The 27,252-nt window shown below is 35.1% G+C and overlaps 2 protein-coding genes across 2 annotated transcripts; one reads left to right on the top strand and one right to left on the bottom strand.

Annotated features, from left to right (window-relative positions):
* Positions 1-993: 993 nt before the first annotated feature.
* LOC133324377 (uncharacterized) lies at positions 994-26,745 on the top strand. The gene is made up of 18 exons (XM_061533221.1): positions 994-1,024; positions 6,561-6,766; positions 9,160-9,387; positions 9,445-9,755; positions 10,026-10,687; positions 10,754-10,926; positions 12,592-12,809; positions 12,877-13,096; positions 13,160-13,388; positions 13,448-13,944; positions 16,490-16,605; positions 16,672-16,798; positions 16,868-17,110; positions 24,263-24,406; positions 24,484-24,660; positions 24,824-25,073; positions 25,132-25,480; positions 26,565-26,745. Exons 1-18 carry the CDS (start codon positions 994-996, stop codon positions 26,740-26,742), a joined length of 4,359 nt encoding a protein of 1,452 aa, XP_061389205.1. The 3' UTR covers positions 26,743-26,745.
* On the bottom strand, positions 17,375-19,039 carry LOC133324376 (arginine kinase Lit v 2.0101). Its single transcript, XM_061533220.1, has 4 exons — positions 19,031-19,039; positions 18,713-18,963; positions 17,808-18,544; positions 17,375-17,739 (listed from the first exon to the last, which is right to left on the bottom strand). The coding sequence occupies exons 1-4, from the start codon at positions 19,037-19,039 to the stop codon at positions 17,375-17,377; spliced, it is 1,362 nt and encodes a 453-aa protein (XP_061389204.1).
* Positions 26,746-27,252: the final 507 nt, after the last annotated feature.

The following is a 27,252-nucleotide window of genomic DNA, read 5'->3' as shown; positions in this document are numbered from 1 at the left end:
TCTGATCTGCTATGTCAATGTCTGGTGGTCTTCTTTGTGGGCATACTCATGTGTGTACGCGTGTGTGTGACTGTGTGCGTGCGTGAACCGTTGAAGTTCAATTAGTGTTAATGGTTGGTCAGTTACAATGTGTGTGGGAAATGCAAAATATTGTTGGGAAATTTTGCAAAGTAATGGTTATGGAAATCCTGTCGCTTGTCATAGGTAGAGAGGGTGCGGGAAGAGCAAAAACATTAAAAATCCCTTTTTATGATTCTCTTAATTTAAGAAGAAGAGATTTTGTACATTTCTTCCTCTCTTTTCTGTCAGTAAAATTGAAATTTCACTGATAGTAAAGTGACGACGATGACGGCTACTCCGACAACGACAACAGCCTCAAAGAATCAATCTTAAATCTTAAAACAAAACTTTGCCAGTTTTCAAGATCAGTAGCAGTTTGAAACGCGAGAGTAACGGACAATCGAGCAAATAACATTCCGACGACTTGTGTGGCGGAAAGAAAGCGCGATTTGAATTAAATTTGTGGCTGTGTGTGTTGTATTTGTGTTTCAATACTTTATCACCAGCAAGCAAATCCAATAATTGTGCTGGAAGACCTTTGGTTAAATAAAAATCGACCAAAAAATAATCACAAACAAAATTTTGGCGTACACATTTTTTGAAAATTAAATTGAAAAACCAAAGAAAAGAAATATGATGTGAAAAAAGGAAAAACCCTACAATTCATAAGAAAAATCTCACAAATAAACAAACAGACGAGGGGTTGATGATCTTATCTCCCTTCGTATTACAATTAAGCGATCCCGCAATATTTAAATAATAATAACAACAACAACAAATCCGCATCTATCTAAATCAGAACCAAAGATAAAAGTGCAACGACCGTTCTAAAACTCTTGGTGTTGGAAATTAAAACGAATACGAAACATCTCTGGAATAGTGGAGTGACAAAATTACTGTGGCCCTTAACAGAATACAACAACTACAACAAAAATGAGGCGCTTAAAGTGCTCGGTGTTAGTGTGTATGTAATAAATTCATTTTTTATTTAAATTAAAAATGATATTGTATTTAAAAAAATCCATAAATGACGTAATTGTTCTGAGTGAATTATTTAATTTAATTTCTATATTTTTTTTAAATCACATTACCAAGAAATTATTGCCAACCGGCCCCCTGTGTCCGTCTGGCCTTCTTCGCATGTCTTTTCTGCTCGGGATTTTTGCGTTGATAAAGTTTCGTTTTTTTTTTGTGAATTTGATTGTCTGAATTTCAGAGGAAATCAAGTGCTGCGGCATACAAAATGTTGATATGTTTTGCAAAAAAAAAAAAAAAAAATAAATAAAAAACAATCACATTGTTTATGATTGAAAAAAATATGTATGTTATGTCAAGCAAAAAAGAAATATAATTATGTGCATCCAAGGTTAAATATTTAAAAGTACTTTCATTCGATTCATAAAATTTTGTTGGGATTAAAAATGATTAATTTGCAAATTTTATGAATTAAATTTTCTTAATCAGTTCAAAACATGAAAAGTAAAAATTAAAATTAGAACTCTTGTTAAAAAATACGTAAAAGACTTTTTATTTTTTTATATTTTTAACGGAATTAAATTCCGGAGAAAAATCTTGTTCTCTTCAATCACTCCCTTTTGTTGAAGACATTGTGAAAGTTAATTATATACTTATAATTCAAAGTATATATATTTTTTTTAAATGATTTGGAAAACGAACACAACTTGTATTTTGAAAGAAGACTGCCCAATATGCAAAGTGAATTTATAGGGTTATTTTTAAAAGGGTTCTTTATTAAAAAAACAAATTATTACAACAAAAATATATTTTTTTAATAATATTCCCAAATACATGAGGGGAAGTTTAATCGATTTAAAATTTATTTTCTTTATTCTCGAATTAAACATAAGTATCTATGTATTTTAGTTTTTTAATATTCTACTTCAATATTCTTTCAGCCTCAATAAAATATATAAATATATATATATATATATATATACATTCTCCCTCTCATAATACCCTGTACCACACTGTATTACAGGGTATTATGTCTTTGTGCATATGTTTGTAACAGGCAAAAAAAGTCGAGATAGACCCATGGTTCTATTTGAGAATATGCATAGAATCACTTTCTGAGTCGATTTATGCATGTCCGTCCGTTAGTCCATGTATTTTTGTTAACAAAGTACAGGTCGCATTTATGATCAGATTTGGTTGAAATTTGGCACAGATCACTTAATTGGCCCAAGGACGAACCCTATTGAAATTGGGAAAAATCGGTTCAGATTTAGATATAGCTCCTATATATATTTTCGTCCGATTTAAGGTAAATAGTGCACGAAAGTCCCTATATATCCTTCGATTTGCACGAAATTTGACACAGCGTAAAGTTTCCTGAAAATCGGTTCAGATTTAGATATAGCTCCCATATATATCTTCGTCCGATTTAAGATAAATGGTGTACCGAAGTCCCTATATATCATTCGATTTGCACGAAATTTGGCATAGCGTAATGAAGTAGGTCTAGAATGATGTGTGTTAAGTTTCCTGAAAATCTGTTCAAATTTAGATATAGCTCTCATATATATATTCGTCCGATTTAAGGTAAATGGTGTACCAAAGTCCCTATATATCTTTTGATTTGCCCGAAATTTGGCATAACGAAATGTATTATGTCTAAAATGATATGTGTTAAGTTTCCTGAAAATAGGTTCAGATTTAGATATATCCCAATATATATATTCGTCCGATTTAAGGTAAATGGTGTACCAAAGTCCCTATATATCTTTTGATTTTGGCATAGAGTACTTACTATGCCAAATCTCGGGCATAGCGTACTTACTGCACGTTAAGTTTCGTGAAAATCGATTTGGATTTACATATAGCTCCTATATAAAGTTTCGTCTGATTTAATGTAAATGGTGTACCAAAGTCCCTATACATATATCGATTTGCACAAAATTTGGCATATTGTACTGAAATGAGTCTGGAGTGATGTGTGTAAAGTTTCCTGAAAATCGGTTCATATTAATATATAACTCCATATATTTTTTCTTCCGTTTTTATGTAAATTGTGCACTAAAGACTTACAGTTTGTCAGATTGCCACACAATTTTTTACAATAAACAGTAGTTAATATAAGTTAACCTCTGCTATTCTCATTGAAACAGATTCAGATTTTGATATAGCTTCTACATATATATTTTCATCCGATTTTACACGAAATTGTCACAAATTTTCCACAACGAACTATAGTTTTGAAATGTAGAAAGTCTTGAAATCACCCGATTTTAAAGTCTTGAAATCACCCGATTTTAGGTAATTTTGTCCCATTGTAAGAAGCAACCCTATATCTGAACAAATAAAAAATTTAGTATAGGTTGCAAAAGTCGACGTCTGTTGGCATTCATCTGTTGAATATACCCAAAGTGGTGAAGGGTATCATAAAGTCGGCCCCGCCCGACTCTACTACTTTCCTTACTGGTTTGTATTTAAATTAGAAAATAAGCGTTTGCTTTATGTTAACGTCCAGTTCTCAAAAATGTCAATGGCCTACCCCAATATTTGAGGGGATTTTGTAAAACTATTTGTTGTTGTAAATTATTTTCCAAATATTTATTTTCATAATTTATTGAAATATAAAAATATGTGTATATAAAAAATATATTTATTAACAGGATTTTAAATTATAAACAATTATTTATTGCACAGATAATGATATTTTAAAAAAATGAAAAAAATTATAACATTTGTATAAGAACTTAAAAATATAATAATTTTACTTTATAAATACTCTATTTTTCTGTTGAAAAAAAAAACAATCTCTTGTATATGTTTCTATACTCAAATATATATTTCCAAACTCCATTGTTATTATTTTTATTATTATTGTTATCATTATAATTATTATTTATATTTTTATTATTACTATTAGCATACTTTATTATTATTACAAGGACAGTTCGAACTGCCCATGAACACATGTTAAATTTTGTTTCGATGTGGCAACTCCTTCATATAAGAGCATGTGTTCAAAAAAGACGCATCCGCAATTTTTTACAATGAAAACAAACATTTCTAATTTTTCCATTGTAAAAAATTGCGAATGCGTCTTTTTGGAACGTCTGTTTCATGGCACAATGAATAGGTAGTCCATTTAAAGCAGCTGATGTCTTGATTAACTGTCAAAGTGGTCAATTTACTTGAATTGTTCATAACAGAGATGAAAGTTTTCAAACACTTAATTTTTTTCTGTTTAAACCGCGCTTTCTGTGCTAGGCAAAGAACTTTACGAACAGCCCACGTATAATTATTATAATAATAATTATTATTATTACTATTATTGGTAATTATTTCCTGTGGGAGGTACCAAAATGAGTTGACGGGCCCCACGTTTGGTGCCATCTATTACGAATACATGTTTAACTGCGCTAGAGAGTGCAGTTCGGCATATTAGTGGTTTTGGTCTACGATCCTCAATCCGTCTCCCCTTCATGAAATATCTCATTGCGTGAAAGAGTAGAGCGATATTCCCATTTCTTCGACGATCGTAGCTCAGTTGTTAGAGCATGAGATTCTTAACGTTGGGGTCGTGGTTTCGGACCAGACATTGGGCGCCACCTGTTTAGAGGGTACCTTTCGGTAGGTTAGTGGTTTTGGGATTTTAGGATTCTCTTCATGGAATATTACATTGTGTGGTAGGTAGCAGAATGTGTGTACCAATATTTCCATTTCTTCTAAGATCGTAACAAAGTCGTTAGAGCAGGAGACTCTTTAATGCTAGGTCATGTGTTCAGGCCAGACGTTGGTGGCCACTTTTTATGGATCACTGTTGTGTAGTAATTTTCGTCAGGTTAGTGGTTTTGGGTCTACGAGGGGAGGTACCAGAAGGAGTAGACCGATATTCCCATTTCTTCGACGATCGTGGCTCAGTCTTTAAAACATGAGACTCTTAATTTCGGGGTCGTGGGTTCGCTCTACACGTTGGGCGCCATCTGTAATAAATCCCTTTTTAGAGGGTTCGTTTCCGCAGGTTAGTGGTTTTGGGTCTACGATCCCTTCTTCCCTTTAGTGGATCGGTGGATACCATTTACGAACATGATACCATATACGCTGGATACCATTTACGAACTTGATTTTAGTTTGGAAGAAATATTACAATGTGCAATGGTAGAATGAAATCGGTTACCCTCTTCGAGAATTATTAGACAGACTGACGGATAGACATTTGTAAATTGACACCAAATTGCCGGAAACGGAATATTACATTGTGCGGGAGGTACCAGAAGGAGTAGACCGATATTCCCATTTATTCAGTCTTAATAGCATGAGACTCTTAATTTCGGGTCGTAGGTTCGCGCCACACGTTGGGCGACATCTGTAATAAATCCTTTTTTAGAGGGTTCGTTTCCGCAGGTTAGTGGTTTTGGGTCCGCGATCCCTTCTTCCTTCTATGGAATATTGCATTGTGTGGGAACTTGATTTTAGTTTGGAAGAAATATTACAATGTGCAAAGTTTGGATGAAATCGGATTTGGCCCAAACGGATTTGGCCCAAAGAAACATGGAGACCAAAACCAATATACCGATATAGCACATTTTTGTGTGTCAAAACCCGAGGGTATATTTCTGTCGGTAAAACCGGCTGACAATTTTTTACTTATATAAAATATATTCAGTCAAATTTTCAACACTAAAGAGGTTTATTTTTTATTTAACATGCTTCGGAATGTCCGACTTGGGCCAAATATGCAAGTTTTGTTGTATAATATGTTGCCATTTTAAAGGTAACCGCATAATGTCTCTCTAAAAGATGTCGTATTCTCCATTTGCAAACAACTCTAGTAGTCGTTTTTCACAATCCTCCCTAGATACCAATTTTGTATTATTAATGAAATTTTGCAATGCAAGAAAAAAAATGATAATCGCTTGGTGCCAAGTCCGGACTGTATGGCGGATACATTAAAACTTCCCAACCAAGCTCTTGAAGTTTCTTGCGAGTCACTGTAGATGTGTGTGGCCTAGCGTCGTCCTGGTGGAACACTACACCTCTCCTTTTGGTCAATTCTGGCCGTTTCTGGTCAATTGTTATCTTCAAACAGACCAGTTGCTGACAGTAGAAATCACAATTTAGCGTATGACAAGATGGAAGCAACTCATAATAAATAACCCTCTTCCAGTCCCACCAAATGCATAGCAGAATCTTCCTGGCCTTAGTCCTGCTTTGATCATCGTTTGAGGTGCTTCGCCGCTCTTTGACCTGATCGTTTTTGCACAGGGTTATCATAAGAATATTTTGTGTTCAACAGAATGATTATAATAGAACTTCTATCTAAAAACAATTTCAATAATAGTTAAAAATTTATATAAGCAAATAAAATAGTAGTTACTTGCCGATTAAAAAACATAGGTTCATTTACACAAACATAGAGGAATATTTTCAACATTTACCTAATCCATATTTGATATTTTAAATTTAATACTTCATATTCCCAAATAAACATTTGAATCTAATCTCAATATTTTCTCTAACCTTTTTTTCAGATTTATTTCTAATATTTCCGGCCTCGCATCATGCCTTCAATATTATTGGAATTAACAAACAAATGTTATACGAATATGTGGGTACAGTACAAGTTGGCGCCAAAGCGCCACAGGATGAAGAACTGCCAGCACCACCAACATCTGGCTGGATAGTGAGGGGTAAATTAACATTACAGAGGCAAAACAATAGTACATTGGCGGCAGCGGTAAGTAATAAAATATAATTATTTCTGTTTTTTAAACGTTTTTCAAATTTAACACCTTAATCTAATGCCGGCGCATGAACCGCAACATTTATAGTATTCTTTTGCTTTTATCTCACGTTCCTTGTTTACACACGTATACAAAAGTTCGAATGTGTCAATTCATTTGCCAATTTCAATTGAAATCAATTAATACAATTTTTTCTGCTTCTGTGATTTTTCATTGCGACCTGTTGGCCCTAAAACAACTGAACTGAACAACACATATCGATGTGTTCAGAGTATTCAGAGAAATCACAACGTATTCAAATAGATGTACAAGTGACAAAAAAAGAATGCAATGTCGTCAATGAATTAAAATTGAGAAATGATAAAGATATTATACATATATATATGTAGATAGACTGAGGCATGGCGAGTAGGAAAACCCCTACACAATATTAGCTGGTAGTTAGAGCATGAGACTCTTAATTTCAGGGTCGTCGGTCCATGTTGGTCGCCATCTGTTACGATTCTCTGTTTTGGGGCACTAGAGGAAAACTTTCGGCTAGTTAGCGGACTTGGATCTACGGTCATCAATCCGTGCTCCCCTCAGGTCGTCTGCAGAAACTAAAATCATCTCAGATCGCATATTGAGACTCCCTTCAGCTATTCTTTAAAGATTCCCTGGCCTACAGCTCTTGTATGAAAAAATCCTGGCCTTTCAAATCGTCTAATCCCTGAACTTCAGCTTGTTATATCGATTACACCTGCAGTGTGATTACCCAACCGGCTAGCTTAGTCGTTAGATCATAAGGCTCTTAATCTCATGGTTTGGGTTAAGGCCCGACGTTGGGCGCCATCTATTACGAATCCTTGTTGGGTCGAGACTCCATTCAGCTATTATATAAAGGCCTTCAGATCTTCTCTGAAAGGGTTTTATTCAGGTTGTCTATGATAGACTGTCTGATCTCCAGATCGTCTTTATCGTATATAAACACTTTAGGTCTTTTATAGAGATTTGCTTCAGAAGAGTATTAAACGCATCTACAGGGGCTATAAAAGACACTCTTTATTGCCCATCTGTAGATACTCTATATTAGTTCTCCTTTAATAATTGGAAAAAAATTGTCATTTCAGCTCGTATATAGACTCCTTAGACTTTCTATCTATTCATTTCCGCCTTCGTAATGACTCCTCTAGTACATCAGCTAATCTATGGTAGAATCCCTGAAGCTACAGCTCATCCTGAAGATACTCCGTTATCACTCATCTCATCTAAGAATGACCATCCGGCCCTTCAGAACGTGTACACAGACTCTCAGGCACTTTAGTTAAATTCTCAAAGAATATGTATACCTATATAGACTTCGATCATCTGTAACCTTCGAGTTTTCATAGACCCCAGGCTTGTCTGTGTAGACACGCTGGCCTTTGAAGTAGTATATTTATACAACCAGATACTTAGAATCGTGAAAATATTCCCCGTTTCGTCGTCACCTCCATTCAGCCTCATTCAAGCCCTACGTTGGGCGCCATCTATTACGAATCCTTGATTAAATGGTCTTGAGTCTGCGGCCTCAATCCGTCTTCCCCTAAGGTTATTTAGAGAGACTCCTTACACGCCATCTTTACAAAATTCCCTCATATAGCCTATAGAGACTCCATTCAGCTATTATAAAAAGGCTCACTGGCCTTCAGCTCTTTCTTTCAGGTTGTCTATGATAGACTGTCTGATCTTCAGATCGTCTTTATCGTATATAAACACTTTAGGTCTTTTATAGAGACTTGCTTCAGAAGAGTATTAAACGCATCTACAGGAGCTAGCTGCTATAAAAGACACTATTTATTGCCCATCTGTAGTTACTCTATATTAGTTCTCCTTTAATAATTGAAAAAAAATGTCATTTCGGCACGTATATAGACTCCTTAGACTTTCTATCTATTAATTTCCGCCTTCGTGATGACTCCTCTAGTCCATCAGCTAGTCTACGGTAGAATCCCTGAAGCTACAGCTCATCCTGAAGATACTCCGTTATCACTCAACTCATCTAACACAGACGTGTACACAGACTCTCAGGCACTTTAGTTAAATTCTCAGAGAATATGTGTACCTATATAGATTTCGATCATCTGTAACAAGATGTCTAACCCCTCCTCGAGACTTCATAGACCCCAGGCTTGTCTGTGTAGATAAACTGACCTTTGAAGTAGTATATTTATACTACCTGATACTTAGAATCGTGTGAAAAGATTTCGTTGTCACCTTCGTTGGCGGAGGACCTAGGAATCTTCTGCAAAATACTTCTTCCAGTCCATAATAGTATTTTGCCCCTGAGGACTTCCTTTCTTTGTCTGGCCCTCAGTTTTTTATATTCCCCTTCTTAGTATTTCTAATTAAATCTTCTCTCTTTCAGCTCGTTATTGACGATGTCACCCTTAACAATTCCGGTGAAAAGTTCCTGCAAAACAAAGAAATGTATCCGACATATAAACCCTTCAAAATTGCCCTCACCCCTGAGGGTACCATCAAACATTTGGTCTTCAAGGAAGGTGATCCGATTTGGTCGACAAATTTCAAACGAGCCATAGCCTCGATGATACAATTTCAGACCAAAAAGACTGGCGCATTTGTGGTAGATGAGGTAAGTATAATTCTCCATAACCTAAAAACCTTACTAAAAAAGTTGTTTATTTTTCAGATGGGTATCCATGGTGAATGTCTAACGGAATATTTTATATCGAATAAAACAAATTACATTTCAATTCGTAAAACGCCCGAGTTGAGCACCTGTAAACCCTATGCCGAATCGATACACATTACCCGCAGTAATGTTCCGACCAATACTTGTAAATTTGATTTTCAACAAAATGTGATTAGCGGTAATGAGGCCATATTTGGTATGTTGCCTCATCCAGAGACGGGATATTTTTTGAGTATGGCTCATGTGAAGGGTTCGACGCTGATTCACACATTCGAATCGACCGGTGAAGCTCAGTTTATTAATTCAGAGTGAGTATTAGGGGAGTTCACCGTTGGCAATCATTTGGGCACTTGTCAGTATTGCCAACATTTTGGAATATACATAATTTGGCAATGCGATACAGTGTTGTATTTACGTTGTAAAGACCCCAAAACTTATGAAAAATGTATTTTTTGATCTGACTTTAACTGCAGCATCGGAGAAGTTTAAATCTGATTCTTCTACATAAATTTAGTTAAAATTATTGGTCCATAATTTGCATACCTCTTCAATATTTTAATCTCCTCCTCTTGTTTCAGATTACTTTTAAATTTCCTCAACGAAACCACAATCGACAATCCCATCGATGTTGAAACTTCCATGAGTTCCGTTGAAACTGGCCTACAACTGCTGCCCATCGAACTGAACGATCCCACCGGAGGACGTAATCCCCAACAACAGGAAACCCTTATCAAAACCGCTTCACGACTTCTCGACAATTTAGCTGAAGGTCTTGAAATTTCAAATTATAAATTTACCGAACCCTACGATGCCACCGTATCAGATGTTATACGTCTACTTACCGAAATGGATTTTGAATCGTTGAAAAAATTATATACCGAAGTTGATATTGGTACGTCATATCGTCAGGAAACAATTCGCAATATCTTCCATGAAATAATACCACGTATTGGTACCAAGGCTTCGGTATTTTTGACCCGATATTTGATTGTGGAAAAAGAAACAAAATCTACCATTGCTGTACAGTTACTGGTCTCAATGCCCTTTCACATATTTGAATTATCTCACGAATTGGTTAAGGAATGTGAAGTATTCCTTACGCTCGGTCCCGATCGTCCTGATGTTCGGCAGGCGGCAATTTTAAGTTTTGCCACTTTGGTCTATAATGTACACATTGCCGGGGCCATAAATCGTGATATTTTCGAAGATTATGTCCAAAAGTATTTTAATTTGTATTTAAGTAAGTTGGCAGTTTATTTTACTTTTTTGCGGAGTTGATAATTATCTGGGTTATTCGCGATTTCAGGTTCACGCGACTACGACTCCAAAATGTTATATTTGCAAGGTCTAAGTAATCTCCAAGTTGGCAATGTGGCAAATTATTTGGATCCTATCGTTAGTAATGGCGAGGAGAATCAGGATATTAAATTTTTGGCAGCATGGACAACACTGTCGTTGGCGCCCAATCGTGCGGAAAGGGTAAGTAAAATCGTTATCATAACTAAGGTTCAGAAAGGATGTTTTATCAATAGAAATATAATCGCATAGAAGAGGAGGTCTTATATGTTTTGAAGATAATTTTCCCATAGAATATATATGACAGACCTTCTATCTGAATAAGTTATTCTGTAAAATCCGACATATAATGTAGAGTTCCTGTTCTGCTCGTTTATAAACCCTGTTAAATCATAGGCGTCTCATTGGAACATTCAGATGGTTTGTCTATGCATTCTGGCCGTTCATCGTATCATAGTGGACTCCATGGCTCTACAGCTTGAATATAATGGCTCCCTCATCCTTCATTTCGTTTACGAAGATGGATTTAGACCTTCAATTCATATAGGAAAGACTACTTGAACCTTCAATAAGGATTTTCTGGCTCTTCCGCTGACCTAAAAATATTCTATAGCCTTACAGATCCGTCGTAGTAGTCTCCCAAATGCTGCGGCTCCCCAATGAACGTGCCCTGACCCTACATATAGTTCCCTAATCCTTCAGCTCGCTTTTGAAGGTTTATATGATCCTCCAGATTCTTTAGAAAGATTCCACAGTTTTACAGCTCGTCTATGAATGACTCCCTTTGCCTTCATCTAGTCAATAAAAGGTTCCTAGGTATAAAATTCATATATGGAAGTTTCCCTACACCTTCAGTTCATCCGAAGAAAACTCTTAAGTTCGTATACAAAGGTGCGCAGGTTCTTCAGTTCATCTATATAGCCTCCGGAGACTTTTTTGCATATCTCTTAAGTGTTCTGTATTTAACTCCTTTATCCTAGATCAGAAACCCATTAAGTTCGTCTACAAAGGTGCGCAGGTTCTTCAGTTCATCTATATGGCCTCCGTAGACTTTTTGGCTCTCCATATCTCCTGTAAGTGTTCAGGGTGTATTTAACTCCTTTATAAAAACAACCTAGTCTATCAGCTCCCGAGAAAAAACTCTCTCGCTCTATGCTGTGGTATGAATTACTCCTTAACCCTTCAGCCCGTCTGTAACGACTTCCTGCCCTTTCAGCTCTTTTGAAAAAGAGTATCTGACTCACTCTAAAGGCTCTCCTTTGTATTTGTGATCCTTCGGGTCTTCTATAAAGATTTTCTAATCCTTCTGTTTCCCGAGGAAAAGCATCCTGAGTCTAGGTCCCTTCAGCCCATCTGGACCTTTCAGCTTTTCTGTAAAAGACTGTCTGCGTTTGTCTAAAGGCGCACCTTTGTATTTTTTTATCCTTAGGGTCTTCTATAAAGATTTTCTAAACATTCAGCATTCCTAGAAAAAACTCCCTGGTTCTAGGAAGGGTTTTGAACGACTCCTTGACCATTTAGACTCCCTGAGATCTCAGCTCTTCTTTAAAAGACCTAGTTGGTAGCTTCCTTCAGGTATTATATTAAGATTCTCTAACCCTTCAGCTCCTCCACGAAGAGCTCCCTGGATTTAGGCTCTTCCATGAACGAGTCTCCCTACTCTCCGACCTTCAACTCATTTCTAAAAGACTGTCTGACCCAATCTGAGGGTGCAGAGTTGTATTTTTATATAGATTCGCCTTCTACGTGACCTGATATTATGACCATATTTTTAGCTTGCCCTCTCTACTTCTATTTTAAAAATATCTACATTCTATTCAAAATTTTCATTTAATTTCTTTATTTCAGATCTATGAAATCTATTGGCCCATTTTCGAGTCTCGCAATGCCAGTTTGGAACTGCGTGTGGCCGCTGTAACCTTGCTATTGATCTCCAATCCAACGGCTGCCCGTTTAATAAGTATTCATCGTATTATACAAAGTGAAACCGATCCTCATATGATAAATTACTATAGGACGACCATAACAAGTATTTCAGAGACCACATATCCCTGCTATCAGAATTTGTAAGAACAAGAATGGCGCCCAACGTATTACATTAATTACAAAGAATAATTTCAATTCCTCTTTTAGGAGACGTTTACTTTCCTATATGCATCGCCACTTACCACAAAAACCCGAACCCCGTTATTGGGTAACCGGAAATTATATTTTCGATTATCGTGATTCGAAATTCGGTATTGGTGCTATGCTACAGGCATTTTTGGTGGGTGATCCTAAATCGGATTTACCTGTGGTGGCTTATTTGCAATTTGATACCGAAGCTTTGGGTAAATTTACTGGACAAATGGCGGTAGGTTTTGCAAGAGACATAAAATAATGTACATCCAGATTAAATCTCTTTTTATGTTTACAGTTATATATTAAGGCTCGTGGTCTACCGGATAATTTGTTCAAGGCCTTCATGAACATCAATGGTGATCCCAAAAAATATATTAACATACAAAATTTGCTGAAGCTTTTGGATGCACCCATTGTGGCCACCAAACCATTGCATTTGGAGTTCATTTTGAAAATGGAAGGCAAGACCGTTTTGTCATACTATTTGAATGAGAGGTCCTACCAGAAGATAACCTATTACGATTGTAGGTTTACATACCTTTCAAGATAAAAGAGAAGATATTCAAATTCAATTTTTTTACAGTAATTGATCGCATTAGTTTCCTGATTCACGCAGATTCCCACATAAACATGCAAACAGTACGCTGGCCATTCATGACTAAATATGTTGTACCCACTGTCTTGGGTACTCACGCAGATGTTTTGCTACAAACCACTGTACTCACCTCGCTACGTGGCAACATTACCCAATATCATGAAACTAAAGTTATGCAATCTTCATTGGAAATTGATGCTCGCTATTCATCGTATGCTTCATGCCGCAGCCGAAGTTATAACCCCTTCTTAAATTTGGATCATGAAATAAATCGTGAACAAGGTTTCCTTATCTATATACCACTCTACTTGAGAGTGAATTATTATGCTGGTGCCTGTTGGGAATACACGTTTACGAGACCAGAAAATCTTACAAGTGGTCTATCGTTTAAATCACGTTCCGTGACCATAACGAAGGGATTGATAACGAAATCGGCTAGTGAACCTTTTGAGGAAATTATGTATCCGGAAAGACATCATGATGTGGTGAGTTATGAGATAATCTAATTTTCTTAAATATTTAAAAATATATCAAGGTCTTCAATCAATTAGAAGATTTTGTAATCTTCTGCCTCTTCGTCTCCTAAATATAAGATGTGGGTATGAAAAAAATACAATCGGAGCTTCATCCTTTAGCTCTAGGTTAAAAAAACATATTTGAGCATAATAAGGTCCTTCATCTGGTCACAGGAAATCCCTGGAACCATACATAACTTCTCCACCAAAGAAAACCGCCTGGTATTTTCAACAAAAAAGAACTTGCTGAAGCTCGCTTACAAACGTTCAAACTCTTGAGATGATTTATGAAAAGTTCGCTGATGCTTCCGCTTTACCTTAGCGATCATTGCTATTCAGTTAGCCTCTACAAAACTCCCTGGCTTCGCATTTAAAAACTCCCAAACTTATCATTTAATGTATAAAACATTCCCTAGCTTATATCTCGTTTATGAAAAACTCATCGATCCTCAGCTCGTTTAAGACAGACTTCGTTAGCTCGCCTACAGAGACTCCCGCACCCTTCAAATGATACTTATACGATATAAAGTCTTCTATGAAGCCGTGATTCCATATGAATTCCCCAAAAATTCATTTTGTCGATGAAAGCTCCCATTCCTTCTCTAATTCTCGCCTATTAAATGCTACCTGGTCTACACCTTCAGTTCAGTTCCCGTGTACCTTTGATTGATCTTTAACACAATTTGGTCATTAGCTCATCTATTAAAAACTTCATTGATCTTCAATTCATCTATAACGACTCCCTTGACCTATAATAGCCTATTTGAACCTTAATATCCCCTATAAACACTTCTACTACCTGACTGCCAGCTTCAGTTCATCTGTAAAGACTCTCTGGAGCCTCAGCTCTTATATAATGACTTCTTTGTTACTTACCTCACGTCTCCCTGGACCTCCAGTTCGTCTATAAAACATTCCCTGACTGCATGCTTCCTATACCTTAAGTTCGTCAATAAATACTCCCTGAGCTTTTAGCTAGTCTATGAATGCCCAGGAAGCCATTCATAACTCGGCTAAAAAAGACTCTCTGACCTTCAGATTGCCTGTGAAATACATTATGGGCTTTCAGCTCCCCTATGAAAGACTCTCAGGGCCTTTAGCTCATCTGTAAAGACTCTCTGGTCCCTCACGTCTTCTATAATGCCTTATTCGCTATTTATCTCACATATGAAAGTCTCCCTTGACCTTCAGTTCAGTCTATGAAATACTCCCTGACATCCATTTCATCCATGAATTGCTTCCTAGGCCTTCAGTTCGTCAATCAATACTCTCTGAGACTTTAGTTCGTCTATGAAAACATCCCTGAACCTTTAGCTAGTCTATGAATGGCTTCCTGGTATTTTAGTTCATCTATAAATACTCCATTAACCTTTAGCTCGCCTAAGAAAGACTCTCTGACCTTCAATTTGCCTGTGAAATATTTCCTGGGCTTTCAGCTCGCCTATGAAAGACTCTATGGCCCTTCGGTTGATCTGTAAGTTCTTCTATGAATTGCTTTTTTAGACATTTAGTCCGCAAATCAATACACCCTGAACCTTTAGCTCGTCTATGTAATCCTCCCTGAGCCTTAAGCTAACCTATGAATGGCTTCCTGGACTTTCAGTTCGTCTGTAAATGCTCCCTGAACCTTCAGCTCGTCTATGTAAGACTCTCTGACATTCAGTTTGCCTGTGATATACTTCCGCGCTCCTCAGTTCGCCTATGAATGATTATCGGACCCTTCAATTCATCAATAAAGGTTCTCTGGTCCTCCAGCTCTTCTCTAATGACTCCTTCGTTCTTCACATATGAAAGTCTCCCTGAACCTCCAGCTCACTTGTGAAAGTCCCTCTGACTTCTAACTTGCCTATGAAATACTTCCAGAACCTTTAGCAGACATATGAGAGTCTCCGTGGATCATCAACTCTATAACAGACTCCCTGGCCTTTCAACTATGAAATACTCTCTGATAAGCTAGCCTATGAAAGAATCCATCTCAATTCATCTCATCTCTAAAGACTTTCTGGTAGTTCGGATCTTATATAAAAAAACTCCTTTGTTCTTCAGCTCGCATATGAAAGTCTCCCTGTACATTGAGGTAATAATGTATGATGTATTTACCTTCTGACTTTCAAGTTGCCTATGAAATGGTCCCTGACTTTAAGCTCTTCTACACTAACCTTCAGTTCGTCTACGAAAAATTGTTTGACCTGTGGCCTTTCAGCTTTTTTCTCTAGAGAATCTCTGCTTTAGCTAAATACCCTGTTTCAGCCCGTATACGGAGACTCGCTGGACATGTAGCTCGTCTATTGAAGCCCCCTACTTCAGCTCATCTATAGAGGCAACCTGCTTTAGGTCGTCTATAGGACTCTTCGCTTTAACTCTTCTGTATACATTACCAGCTCGTCTATAAATGACTCGCTGCCCTAATTTACACCTCATTTAAATATAATAAATAAAATATCCCTGGCCATTCAGCTCGTCCAATATGTACCGTAACTTATTTATTGTTTATGTTCTCTCCCTCTCATTTCAGTTCCAATTATTCAAATACGACATGGAAGATTTGGGCATGTCTATTGTGATCAATACCAATTTGAATGAACTGAACAAATATCGTGGTATGTTGGTGAAATCGGAATTCATGGAGAAGTAAGTATTTGAACTCCCCTAACCTTGACAATATCCTTTACCATTTTTCCTTCATTAATATTGCAGTGGCTTTTCGCGCAACATGATTATCAACTTCCTGATGTATGTCTTCGGTGTGGCCCAGTTGAGCTCGATACATTTGGGTCATGATCGTAATTTCACCATGTTAATATCGAATGATAAATTTACCAAGGTAAGAAAGAGAGAGAATATATATTTTTACAAAGAGAGCTTTTTTTTATAAAAAAAAACTCTTTTCCAGATTGAGGGTGCCATTTGCAGTACTGAAGAATTGAAATCCCATGACCAATCTCTGCGTCACATTAACTTCACTCTTCAACACACCGATGATCAACATCAGGATCAAGATCTGCATAAATGGATCATAGATATGGATGTGGAGTCATCAAAGAAAACCACATGGTTTAATATTGCCGGTAATGTTCAGCGTACCGCTGTGGCAAAGGGTTCGAATGCCGCATCGACGGAACCTAAAGACTGGAAGGTAAGTGGGAGAGTAATCACTATCACTTAAAGAGAACTCCCACATGAGAGTGGTGCTGGAGAGAGTATTTATAAAAGGAAATAAATTAGGATAGGTCCCTTTCTGAACATTTATGGTATACCTTGCAGAGAGATTTTTTATATTTCCTTTTGAAATCAAAAATTTATTTTTAACCAAAAAAGGAAAGTTCATATAATTTATCTAAGAACATAAAAAAAATCGATAAACCCGAGCCTAAATGTAAGTTCGAAGTTGATTTTCCAACTATTCCTTGGCTTCCAGTTCTTGTTCGGCCTTGATTAGTGTAATAATACCCTCTTGTAGTGATTTGACTAATTCAAATTCGGTAAAACCCAAACGTCTTCGATTGGAAATATCCATTACACCATCGACAATTGAGGTATGTTCTCCTCCGGTACCACGAATTTGTAAATGCAATTCATTGGCCAATGTTTTCAAACGTTCCTCATCCTTAGAGAGTAAAGGCAAACGTATGTGCACCGATGCTCTTAGAGTTGTACCCAAATTTGTTGGACATGCCGTCAATGTACCATAGCGTGGATGGCGCCCAAATGTGAGGGTTTTCTCTAATTCCTGAAGGCCCTTAATCAAACGATTGTAGACATCACCTATTAAGTAGAAAACCGATTAAAATCTTCTTCCTCACTCTCTGTTGAGTGAAATCTCTCTGACTCACCCAAATCTCCACACTTGGACATTGATATAATACGCAAATGATCCTCCTCATTGACCCATATCAAAAATGTCTCCGACGGATTGTGATATATACCACGACCAATTGGCCAAAAACGATAACAACCAGCCGATTGTAGATAGGCATCACCGCGTTTAAACAAAATATGACGTGCCACCATTTCCGCCTGTGTCTCGGCGGGAATATCTTCCATACTAAAATAGGCTCCCGTCAATTCGCCATCAAATGATTCGGTGGCATCCTTCACCTTCTGTTCGATTTCATTAAATTGTTTTTCACTCAATTTCGTAAAATAGGGATATCCTTCAATATTTCTAGCAATACGTATCCTCGTCGATTTAATATATTTCCTTTCGGGATCTAAATTTTCAATTTCATCGGCATTACCAAAATCGGTATCAGGATGTATTTGTTCCTTATCATTATCCAGTTGGCCATGATAATCACGTATCAAAGGATCGAATAATTTCGTATAGGTATCATAACATTCAGGATCGGCTGCATAGACACCACACGATGAATCGTGATGATTGAAACCAGATTGAACACAATCCAAGAGGGATGATTCCAGGGGGGCCGCAGTGAATACAGATTTATATTCATCTAAAATTTCACGGGTTAAATATTTCCGTAGAAGAGAGACAGCATGTTCTTCATCCTCTGTGAGTTGCTTAAAGCCTTCTTCGAGTAGTTCGGCTACCTCTTCGGGGGATTTTTTACTGAAAAAAGATTGATAAAGGAAGAGAGTGAGGAAGATAGATAGAGGAAGGGAGCTGATTTAAGTTCTGTAGATAATGTGGATAATTTATCTATATAATTTATAATTTATCTATAGACAATCTTATCTCTCTATAGATAATCTTATCTTATTCAAATTATGTACTTACATTTTTGATCGTAGTCGCTCTAAATCTTGTTCCAATTTTACAATAGTCTTATTGGCCTCTTCCAAATCTGCTTTCATGGTATCGAACTGGGTATCATCAGGACATGATTCACACATAAATTTCCTAACGAAGCGTATAGCATCTTCGGGTTTATTTTGTTCCTCATACAATTTGATTAAGGCCTTGCTGAGGGCATCAATGACCCCGGCACGTTCCAAATATTTTCGATATTGGACACGTTTTGATTCAATCTAAAAAGAAACGAAAGACTTTTATTAATTTTTTGAAAAAAAAAAAATAAAATAATAGGAAACTTACCGAGGACATTTTTTCCAATTTATTTCAATTTCAAAATTACTAAAATATTTTTTTTTTCAAAATTGTTTTCCAATTACGGCACTTGTTACTTTGTTGGAAAAAAGTAATTCAGCTGTCCTCGAGTTCCCTTGAAAATATTTAATTGAAAACTATTGATCAAACGTCCTTAATTTCTCTGTTGCAATGCCTGGTTGACTTGGCTGGTTGATTGGTTGTTGATGGTTACGGACGGTCGGATTTGTATTGTGCGTTTCTCCGTGTTTTGTTACTTCCTCTTTGTCTCTTGTGTGTGTGTGTGTGTTTTCACTTCACTACTTTCAAAATCCCATTCATAATTTCTAGTGGAAAAATTCGAAATCACTTAAACGATACGAAAAACATAAATAAATGCCAGCCGCACACTTCGTGTTTTGAACGTTGTGGCAAGTTCACTACAACTGTTTGGTTTAGGCCAAGCTGTTGTTAATGTCAGAAGCTCGCTCAGTTGTTCGTTCGTCCGTTCGTTCCTTGCAATCACACGAGGATGGCTAGGTGGATAGCAGGAAAGCAAACATGCGGTTGATTGTTGATGTTGTTGTCTTTTTTTTTATTATTTTCTTGGTTGGTATCTATTGTTGTAACAACAACCATAGTTGCAATTATTTCGATGGCATTCATTTGTGGGGTACTCTCTATGGGTTGTAAGCCCCATAATGTGCTGGGTGGAAAGGGGTTGTGGGGATTTTCACTGTGGACAGTGGACAGGATTGTAATATAAGGAATTCAGCTGAGTTGAATTGTAGTTTTATTATAGAATATAGAATTCTGCTAGGCGGAATGGTTGGTTTTCACAAAGCAACTGCTATTCAGCTAAGCTGAATGAAAGTTTTTCTTAAAGAAAACAGTGTTCAGCAACGGTGAATTATTTTTTTCCCCAATTAAATTGAAGTTCGGCAACAGAAAATTGTACTCCGCTATGCTGAATTAAAGTTTCTCTTAAGAAAATGACATTCAGCCAAGCTGAGTTTAAGTTTTATCAAAGAAGACGAAATTCCGCTATGCTGAATTGAGGTTTCTATAATAAAAAAATTATTCAGCTATGCTGAGTTAACATATTCCAAAAGAACACTTTATTCAACTAAGCTGAATGGAAGTTTTCCAAAATAAAGTATATTCAGCAAAGCTGAATAGAAGTTTTCCAAGTATATAGTATATGCAGCTAAGCTGAGTAAAAGTTTTCCAAGATATAGTTAGTATATTTAGCTAAGCTGAATAGAAGTTTTCAGAAAACGGTATTTAATTGACCTGAATTAAAAAATTTTCTTCAGAAAATTGAATTCAGCTGAATTGAATTAAAGGTTTTCCTAAGAAAATTGGATTCAGTCAAAGTTTCTGCAATCAAAATGGTATCCAGCTAAGCTGAATAAACATTTCTACAAACAAAACCTTATTTAATTAAGCTGAATAGAAGTTTTGCCAAATAATGTATATTCAGCTAAGCTGAATAGAAATTTTCATAAAGAAAACGGTATGTAACTTAGCTGAATTAAAGTTTTCCTTTGGAAAATTGAATTCAGCTGAGTTTAATTAAAGGGTTTCTTAAAGAAAATTGTATTCAGTTAAACGGAATTAGAATAATTCAATAAAAACTAGCTGGGTATAGGTCCTGAATTAATGTTTTCCTATAGAAAAATGTATACAGCTTACCTAAATTGAAATTTAACTACATAAAATTGTATTCAGCTAAGCTGAATAAAAGTTTTCATAAAGAAAGCGGTATGTAATTGCGCTGAATTAAATATTTAATTTAAAATATTGAATTCAGCTAAGTTGAATTATTAAGAAAATTAAATTCAGTCAAACTGAATTAAAATAATTCAATAAAAATTAGCTGGGTATAGTTGCTGAATTAATGTTTTCTTATAGAAAAATGTATAGAGCTTACCTAAATTGAAATTGTATTCAGCTAAACTAAATTGACATTTTCGTATAGTAGGCAAGTTGAATTACCGATTTTCTACGGTAAATGTTATTCCCCTAAACTTAATGATGTTTGACCATAGAAAATTGTATTCAGCTAATCTGAATTAAAGTTTTACTATAAAAAGTTATATTCAGCTGAACTAAATTGATGTTTTTCTATTGAAAATTGCATTCAGCAGGGATAAATTGAAGTTTTTCTATAGAAAACTGTATTCAGCTGGAAGTTTTTCTGTAGAAAATTGTATTCAGCTGGAAGTTTTTCTAAAGAAAGCTGTTTTTACAAAGCTGAATTGATTTAAATTAACGGTTACCAAATAAAAATTATACTGCGTTGAAGTTGTAAAGAAAGAAAGTGGAAGTTTTCTTATAGTAAACTGTATTCAGCTAAGCTGAAGGGATGTTTTCTTCTTAACGGTATTCAGCTAAACTGAATGGAAATTTTCTTATAGAAAATGGTGTTCAGCTAAGCTGAATTGAAGTTTTCCAATAGAAAACGGCATTCAATTAAGCTGAATGGAAGTCTTCCTATAGAAAATGGTATTCAGCTAAGCTGAATGGAAGTTTTCCTATAGAAAATGGTATTCAGTTGAGCTGAAAGGAAGTTTTCATAAAGAAAATTTTATTCAGCTAAGATGAATTGAAGTTTCAGCTTATTAAGGTTTTTCTTAAGAATAAAATTTATTCAGCCAAGCTGAATAGAAATTTTTCCATAGAAAACTGCATGCAGCTATCACGATCAGATATTCTCCGGCCCACTGTTCCATAAATATAGTTTTCATTCATTCACATAAATATGTACAATAAATTTATAAGTATATCGTGTTGTTTGTCATTGTTGTTGTTATTTTTTTTATTATTATACTTATGTAGGCGTACTTTTTTTCATGCTACTCGCCACCATGGCATTGTAGTTTTTTTTTTATTCAGTTATTTTTTCCAAAGTGAGCGTTTCTGTGTGCGTTTTTGTCCTTATTAGTGTCATGGTGATTTGAAATGTAGACTACTGTTACAATGTCTATCTGTTTGTGGCCTAAATCCTTTGAACTGACATACGTATGTACATACTTACATATGCTAAAAAACAATTTAACTTTGAATTAACCTAAAAATGTCCATTCTCAAGAAGAAGACAACGACTAAGGCCTTTGGTTTCCCCCGGCTACCGCAACGCTCCTGTTGAAGAATCTAGTTATGGTCGTCATGTCTGTGATTTCCGTTTAAGTTACTTGCAGGGTTTTCTGTTCTTGATTTTTTTGTTTTTGTTGTTGTAGTAAATAGAAACCAACACTATCACATATTGTTTGGTATAAAAAGTCTTGCATTTCAATGATTTCTATTTGTATTTAAATGATCACGGCTAAAGAATAACTTTTACCAACGGAAACAGTAGTCAGCTATGCTGTATTAATGTTTGGATGTAGGAAACTATATTCAACTTAGCTACATCATAGTATTTTTGTATTCAGCTAAGGTGAATTAAAGTTTTTACATAGAACAAGTTATGCTGATTTAAAGTTTTTCCATAGAAAACGGTATTCAGCTATCCTGAATTGACGTTTTTTTATGGAAACCTATATTCAGCAAACCTACATTTTATTTTCCATATAGAATTCCCTTAGAAACATGTATTTAGCTAAGTTTAATTGAAATTTCCTTATATAAAACTGTATTCAAATCAAGAAAACTGTATTTAACGAAGCTGAATTTAAATTTTTCCTATAAATTGTATTCTGCTATACTGGAAGTAAATTTTCCTCTGACAAACTTTATTCAGCTTAGCTGAATTGAAGCTTTTCCATAGAAAATTCTATTTAGCAAAGCCAAATTGAATTTTTCCAAGAAAAAACTGTATTCACCTTAGCTAAATTGAAATTTTGCTACAGGGTATTGTTTTTAGCTTGGCTTAATTTACGTTTCCCCAAAGAAAGTTTTATTTACCTAAACTGAATTGAAAATTTCCTATAGAAAGCGTTACTTAGCTTAGCTAAATAGAAGTTTATCTATAGAAAATTGTATTCAGTTAAGCTGAAAAGAAATTTTAGTTTTGAAAACAATATTCAGCTAAGCTGAATTACCATTTTACTGCATAAAAATATATTTAGCTTAGCTGAATTGTCATTTTTCTATATTTAAAATCGTATTCAGCTACGCTGAATTGAAATTTTTTCTGCATATAACTGTATTTAGCGAAGATGAATTAAAATTTTTTAACATAAAGATATATCTAGCTTAGCTGAATTAAAAATTGTGTCCATAAAATTGTATTCAGCTAAACTGGATTGACATTTTTCTATGCAAAACTCTATTCAGCTAAGATAATATACAATTTTTCTACATATAACTGTATTCAGCTAAACAGAATTAACATTTTTCTACTTAAAACGCTATTCAGCTAAGCTGAATTACGATTTTTCTACCTAGAACTGTATTCAGCTTAGCTGAACTACTACATATTCTACATAAAACTCTAGTCAGCTAAGCTTAATTTCAATCTTTATACATTAAACTGTATTCAGCTAAGCTGAACTAAAGTTTTCCTCTACAAAACCTATTATCATTCTTATGAAGAAATTTTAATTTTAATATTAGAAGCTGAATAAACATTTGCCTACAAAAAAAATGGATTCAATTTTTATACATAAAACTGTATTCAGCGAAGCTGAATTAAATTTTATTCTACATAAAATGTATTCAGCAAAGCTGAATTTTAATTTGTCTACATAAAATATATATTTCGCTTAGCTGAATTACCATTTTTTTACATGAAACTGTATTCAGCTATATATAATTAAAAATTTTTTTTATATCACTGTATTTAGTATTCAGCGTACGGGTTTTCTATAAAAAAAACTCTATTCAGCTAAGCTGAATTACGATTTTTCTACATAAAACTGTATTCATCTAAGCTAAATTACAACCTTTCTACATAAAATAGTATTCAGCTAAGTTGAGCTAAAGCTTTCCTCTACAAAACCTATTCTCTTTGCAATGAATAAATGTATATCTTCTATTAGAAGACGTACTGGACTTCTAAAAGTGAACCTTTTGGTTATCTATAAATAATATGTGGTATTTCAATATAAAGATGTTGGACAATTGTCAGTTCTATAAAACCACCTATTTGTCTAATCTAAGAACCCCAATAATTCTGATATAAGAAGACTTTTTTATAGTAAGACCCTTTGGTCTTCATTAAGAAGTCCTTAGAGAATATCATATTATTCCTAAATGAATATCGAATTAAAATTATATTTTTCTACTTTTTTCCAGGCCTGCATCAATGTCACCTATGCTCCCTTGGTGTTCACCAAACGTCCTCACACCTTAATGGGTTCTATAACATTCGGCAATGCCACCACCGACAATCAGTGTCCTGTTGAAGGTTCCAGTATTACATTTAATAGTAGAGCTGGGGTAAGTTACTATTTTTTTTATTTTGAATTATTGGGTCCATGATTTAATTGCTTGTTTTTGTTATTTTCTTGTTTTAGCCCTCGGATCGTGCCCGTGAATTCCTACTGTCTGATAATCCCTTAACAGATACCGGTTTTTGTCCCAAAGAAGTATTAAAATTCACACCAATACCCACCTCGAAATATTGTAAACGAAGTAATTTCGAGAACTTTACATCGGTTACCAAATATGATATGGATGTGCAATTTAATAATGTAAGTAAACGGGAAAGGGGAACCCTTCCCCTAAGTGGGGTTATGGGTTTTCATCCTTCAATATTATGTCTAAAAGAGATTTAAGATAAGTTACATGAATGTAAACGTAGTTTAATTTTAATTTGTTATTGATTTTAAAATTATTTCATTTTACCCTTTCCAGATGCCCGATTGGTTTGACTTATGGTCCAGCCGTTTGGATCATTTTGTATCCTCCTTCTCCCATGACAAAGTCGAACGTTTGAATATGAGCAAAGAGATTCACCTGTCCATTAATTTACCCAACGATCATTTCTGGTTAACCATTGAAGTTAATGGGGTGCATCGCAGGATTTATCATATACCATTTATACAGAAATTGGACTCGAAATATGATGCATCACATGAAATACTCTACGATTCGGGTGTTAAACGTAAGTCGGTCTCTGGAAATAAAAATTGAAAATTGTTTAAATTTGTTTTTATTTTTAGGTTCCTGTTCCGTCATCAATGGTATGGTGAATAGTTTCGATGATTATCTTATCGATTTGGCTGACTATCACAAAGTGACAAAAGCGGCAAATTGTCAGACCCTACTGGCTGCCGATTGTAGTCCTTTGCGTGAAATGGCCATATTCCTAATGCCCAACTTTGAGAATAGTTTAAGTTCCAATTATGGTTTGCGGGTTTATATTGGAGAGAATTATTTCACATTTAAATCAACGAACAGTACCGATGATAAGACACCCGTTTTGATTACCCTCAATGATAATGAGAAAATCGTTAATGTACGAGAGAAACCCTATCAATATCCGGAGGAAGGAAATAAATTTGATTTTAGGTAAGTATTTTTGTGGGGTAAAATGAAGACAAATGAGGTCTTCTTATAGAAGACCAAATAGATCTTCCTGTAGAAGACTAAAAAGTCCTTATATAGAAGATCAAAAGGACTTCAGGTAGAAGACAAGAATCTTCTACCTTCTTAAAGAATTCCAAAGAGGTCTTCTTATGGAAGACCAAAGGGGTCTACATATAGGAGACCAAAGTGGTCTTCTTATTTAAAAACAATGTGGTTCCAAAATCCTTCAAGAACACCCTATCGCCTTCTCAATGAAGATCTCGCCGTTATTTCAAAGAAGTCCCAAATGTCTTCTTAAAGACGATACAGAAGGGCTTCTCATAGAAGACCAAAAGGGACTTCTTATAGAAAAGCAAAGAGGTGTTGTTCTGAAAGACTAAAGAGGTATTCCTACAATGGTCCTTCTTTAGAAGTCTTATAGAAGACCGAAAAGGATTTTTTATAAAAGGCCAAAAAAGTTTTCATATAGAAGACTAAAAAGTCTTCTTATTGAGAAACAAAAGGTCGTCTTATTGAGTACCAATAATAAATAGAGGACTAAACCGTCTTCTTTTAGGAGACCAAAACGTCTACCTTGGATTTCCAAATAGGGCATGTCAAATAGGATTTCATATAGAAGATTAAAATGCCATCTTATTGAGAAATAAAGGTCGTCTTATTGAAGACCTATAAGAAAAAGAGGACTAAAAGTCTTCTTTTAGAAGACCAAATATACCTTCCTTTGGAAGTCCGAAATGCCTTATCAAAGAAATCCCCAATGTCTTCTTATAAAAGGCCAAAAGGTCTTCGTTCAGGCCTTCTCTCGAGAGATCAAAAATGCTCCTCAAAAGAGGTCGTCTTATTGAAGACCTATAAGAAATAGGGGACCAAAAGACTTCTTTTAAAAGACCAAATATAACTTCTTTTGGAAGGCTGAAATGCTTTATCAAAGAATAGACCGAAAGGCCTTTTCAGGCCTTCTCCATGAAAAAATCCCCAATAAAGAGGCCTAAAAGTCTGCGTATCTTTCTTTTGATACTTTTTTTTTATCAAATACTAATTTGTTGTTTCTCTTCCTTTTTTCCAGGGTCGAAGTCAACGAACAAAATATTCTAATTGTGGAAAACAATTTGATGCCCTCCACCATACAATTTGATATGTTGAATATATTAAATTTGGAAATATTCTCCGTGTACAAGAATAAAATGTGTGGCCTTTGCAGTAAACCGTTGAACAGTATGCGCAATTATACTCTGTGTGCATAACTCGACTAATTTCCACAAGGAGTTTCGTGTTTTTTTTTAACAAAATAATTTGCATTCTATAATTTTTTCTTTAAAGTTACGTTTTAATTTTTCCCTTTTCATTTAAGATTGTATTTTTTAATTATATAAAAAAACATTGTTTGATTAAACAACATTATTGTAAACCAAAGCTAATATAAGAGCTATAGAGTTAATGATTAACAACAACAAATACAAATAAATTTTTGGCTTTAAATAAAAAGAAGGAAATTCTTTGCCAGGCATAAAAAACAAGCAAAAGGTATATATCGGAATTATTTCGCTTTATATGAGGTATATGTTTTTATCAAAGAGTTGACCATCTGTGGAGAGGTGCCAAAAGAGAATGCTTTATAGACCACATAGTATTTAGCATTTAATATGGTTAATTTTTATTCAAAAGTAGTTATCTTTTTAAAAGATATTGCAATAATACATCAGTATCAAAACATTAAAAAAATAAAAGGAAATTCATTTCAATGACACTTAAAA

This window comes from Musca vetustissima, unplaced genomic scaffold (assembly GCF_032173495.1).
Source record: "Musca vetustissima isolate MV318-11 ecotype Yass unplaced genomic scaffold, APGP_CSIRO_Mvet_v1 utg1469, whole genome shotgun sequence".
NCBI lineage: Eukaryota > Metazoa > Arthropoda > Insecta > Diptera > Muscidae > Musca > Musca vetustissima.
Note: the sequence above shows the minus strand (reverse complement) of the source record. Positions and strands in the feature narration are given on the sequence as shown.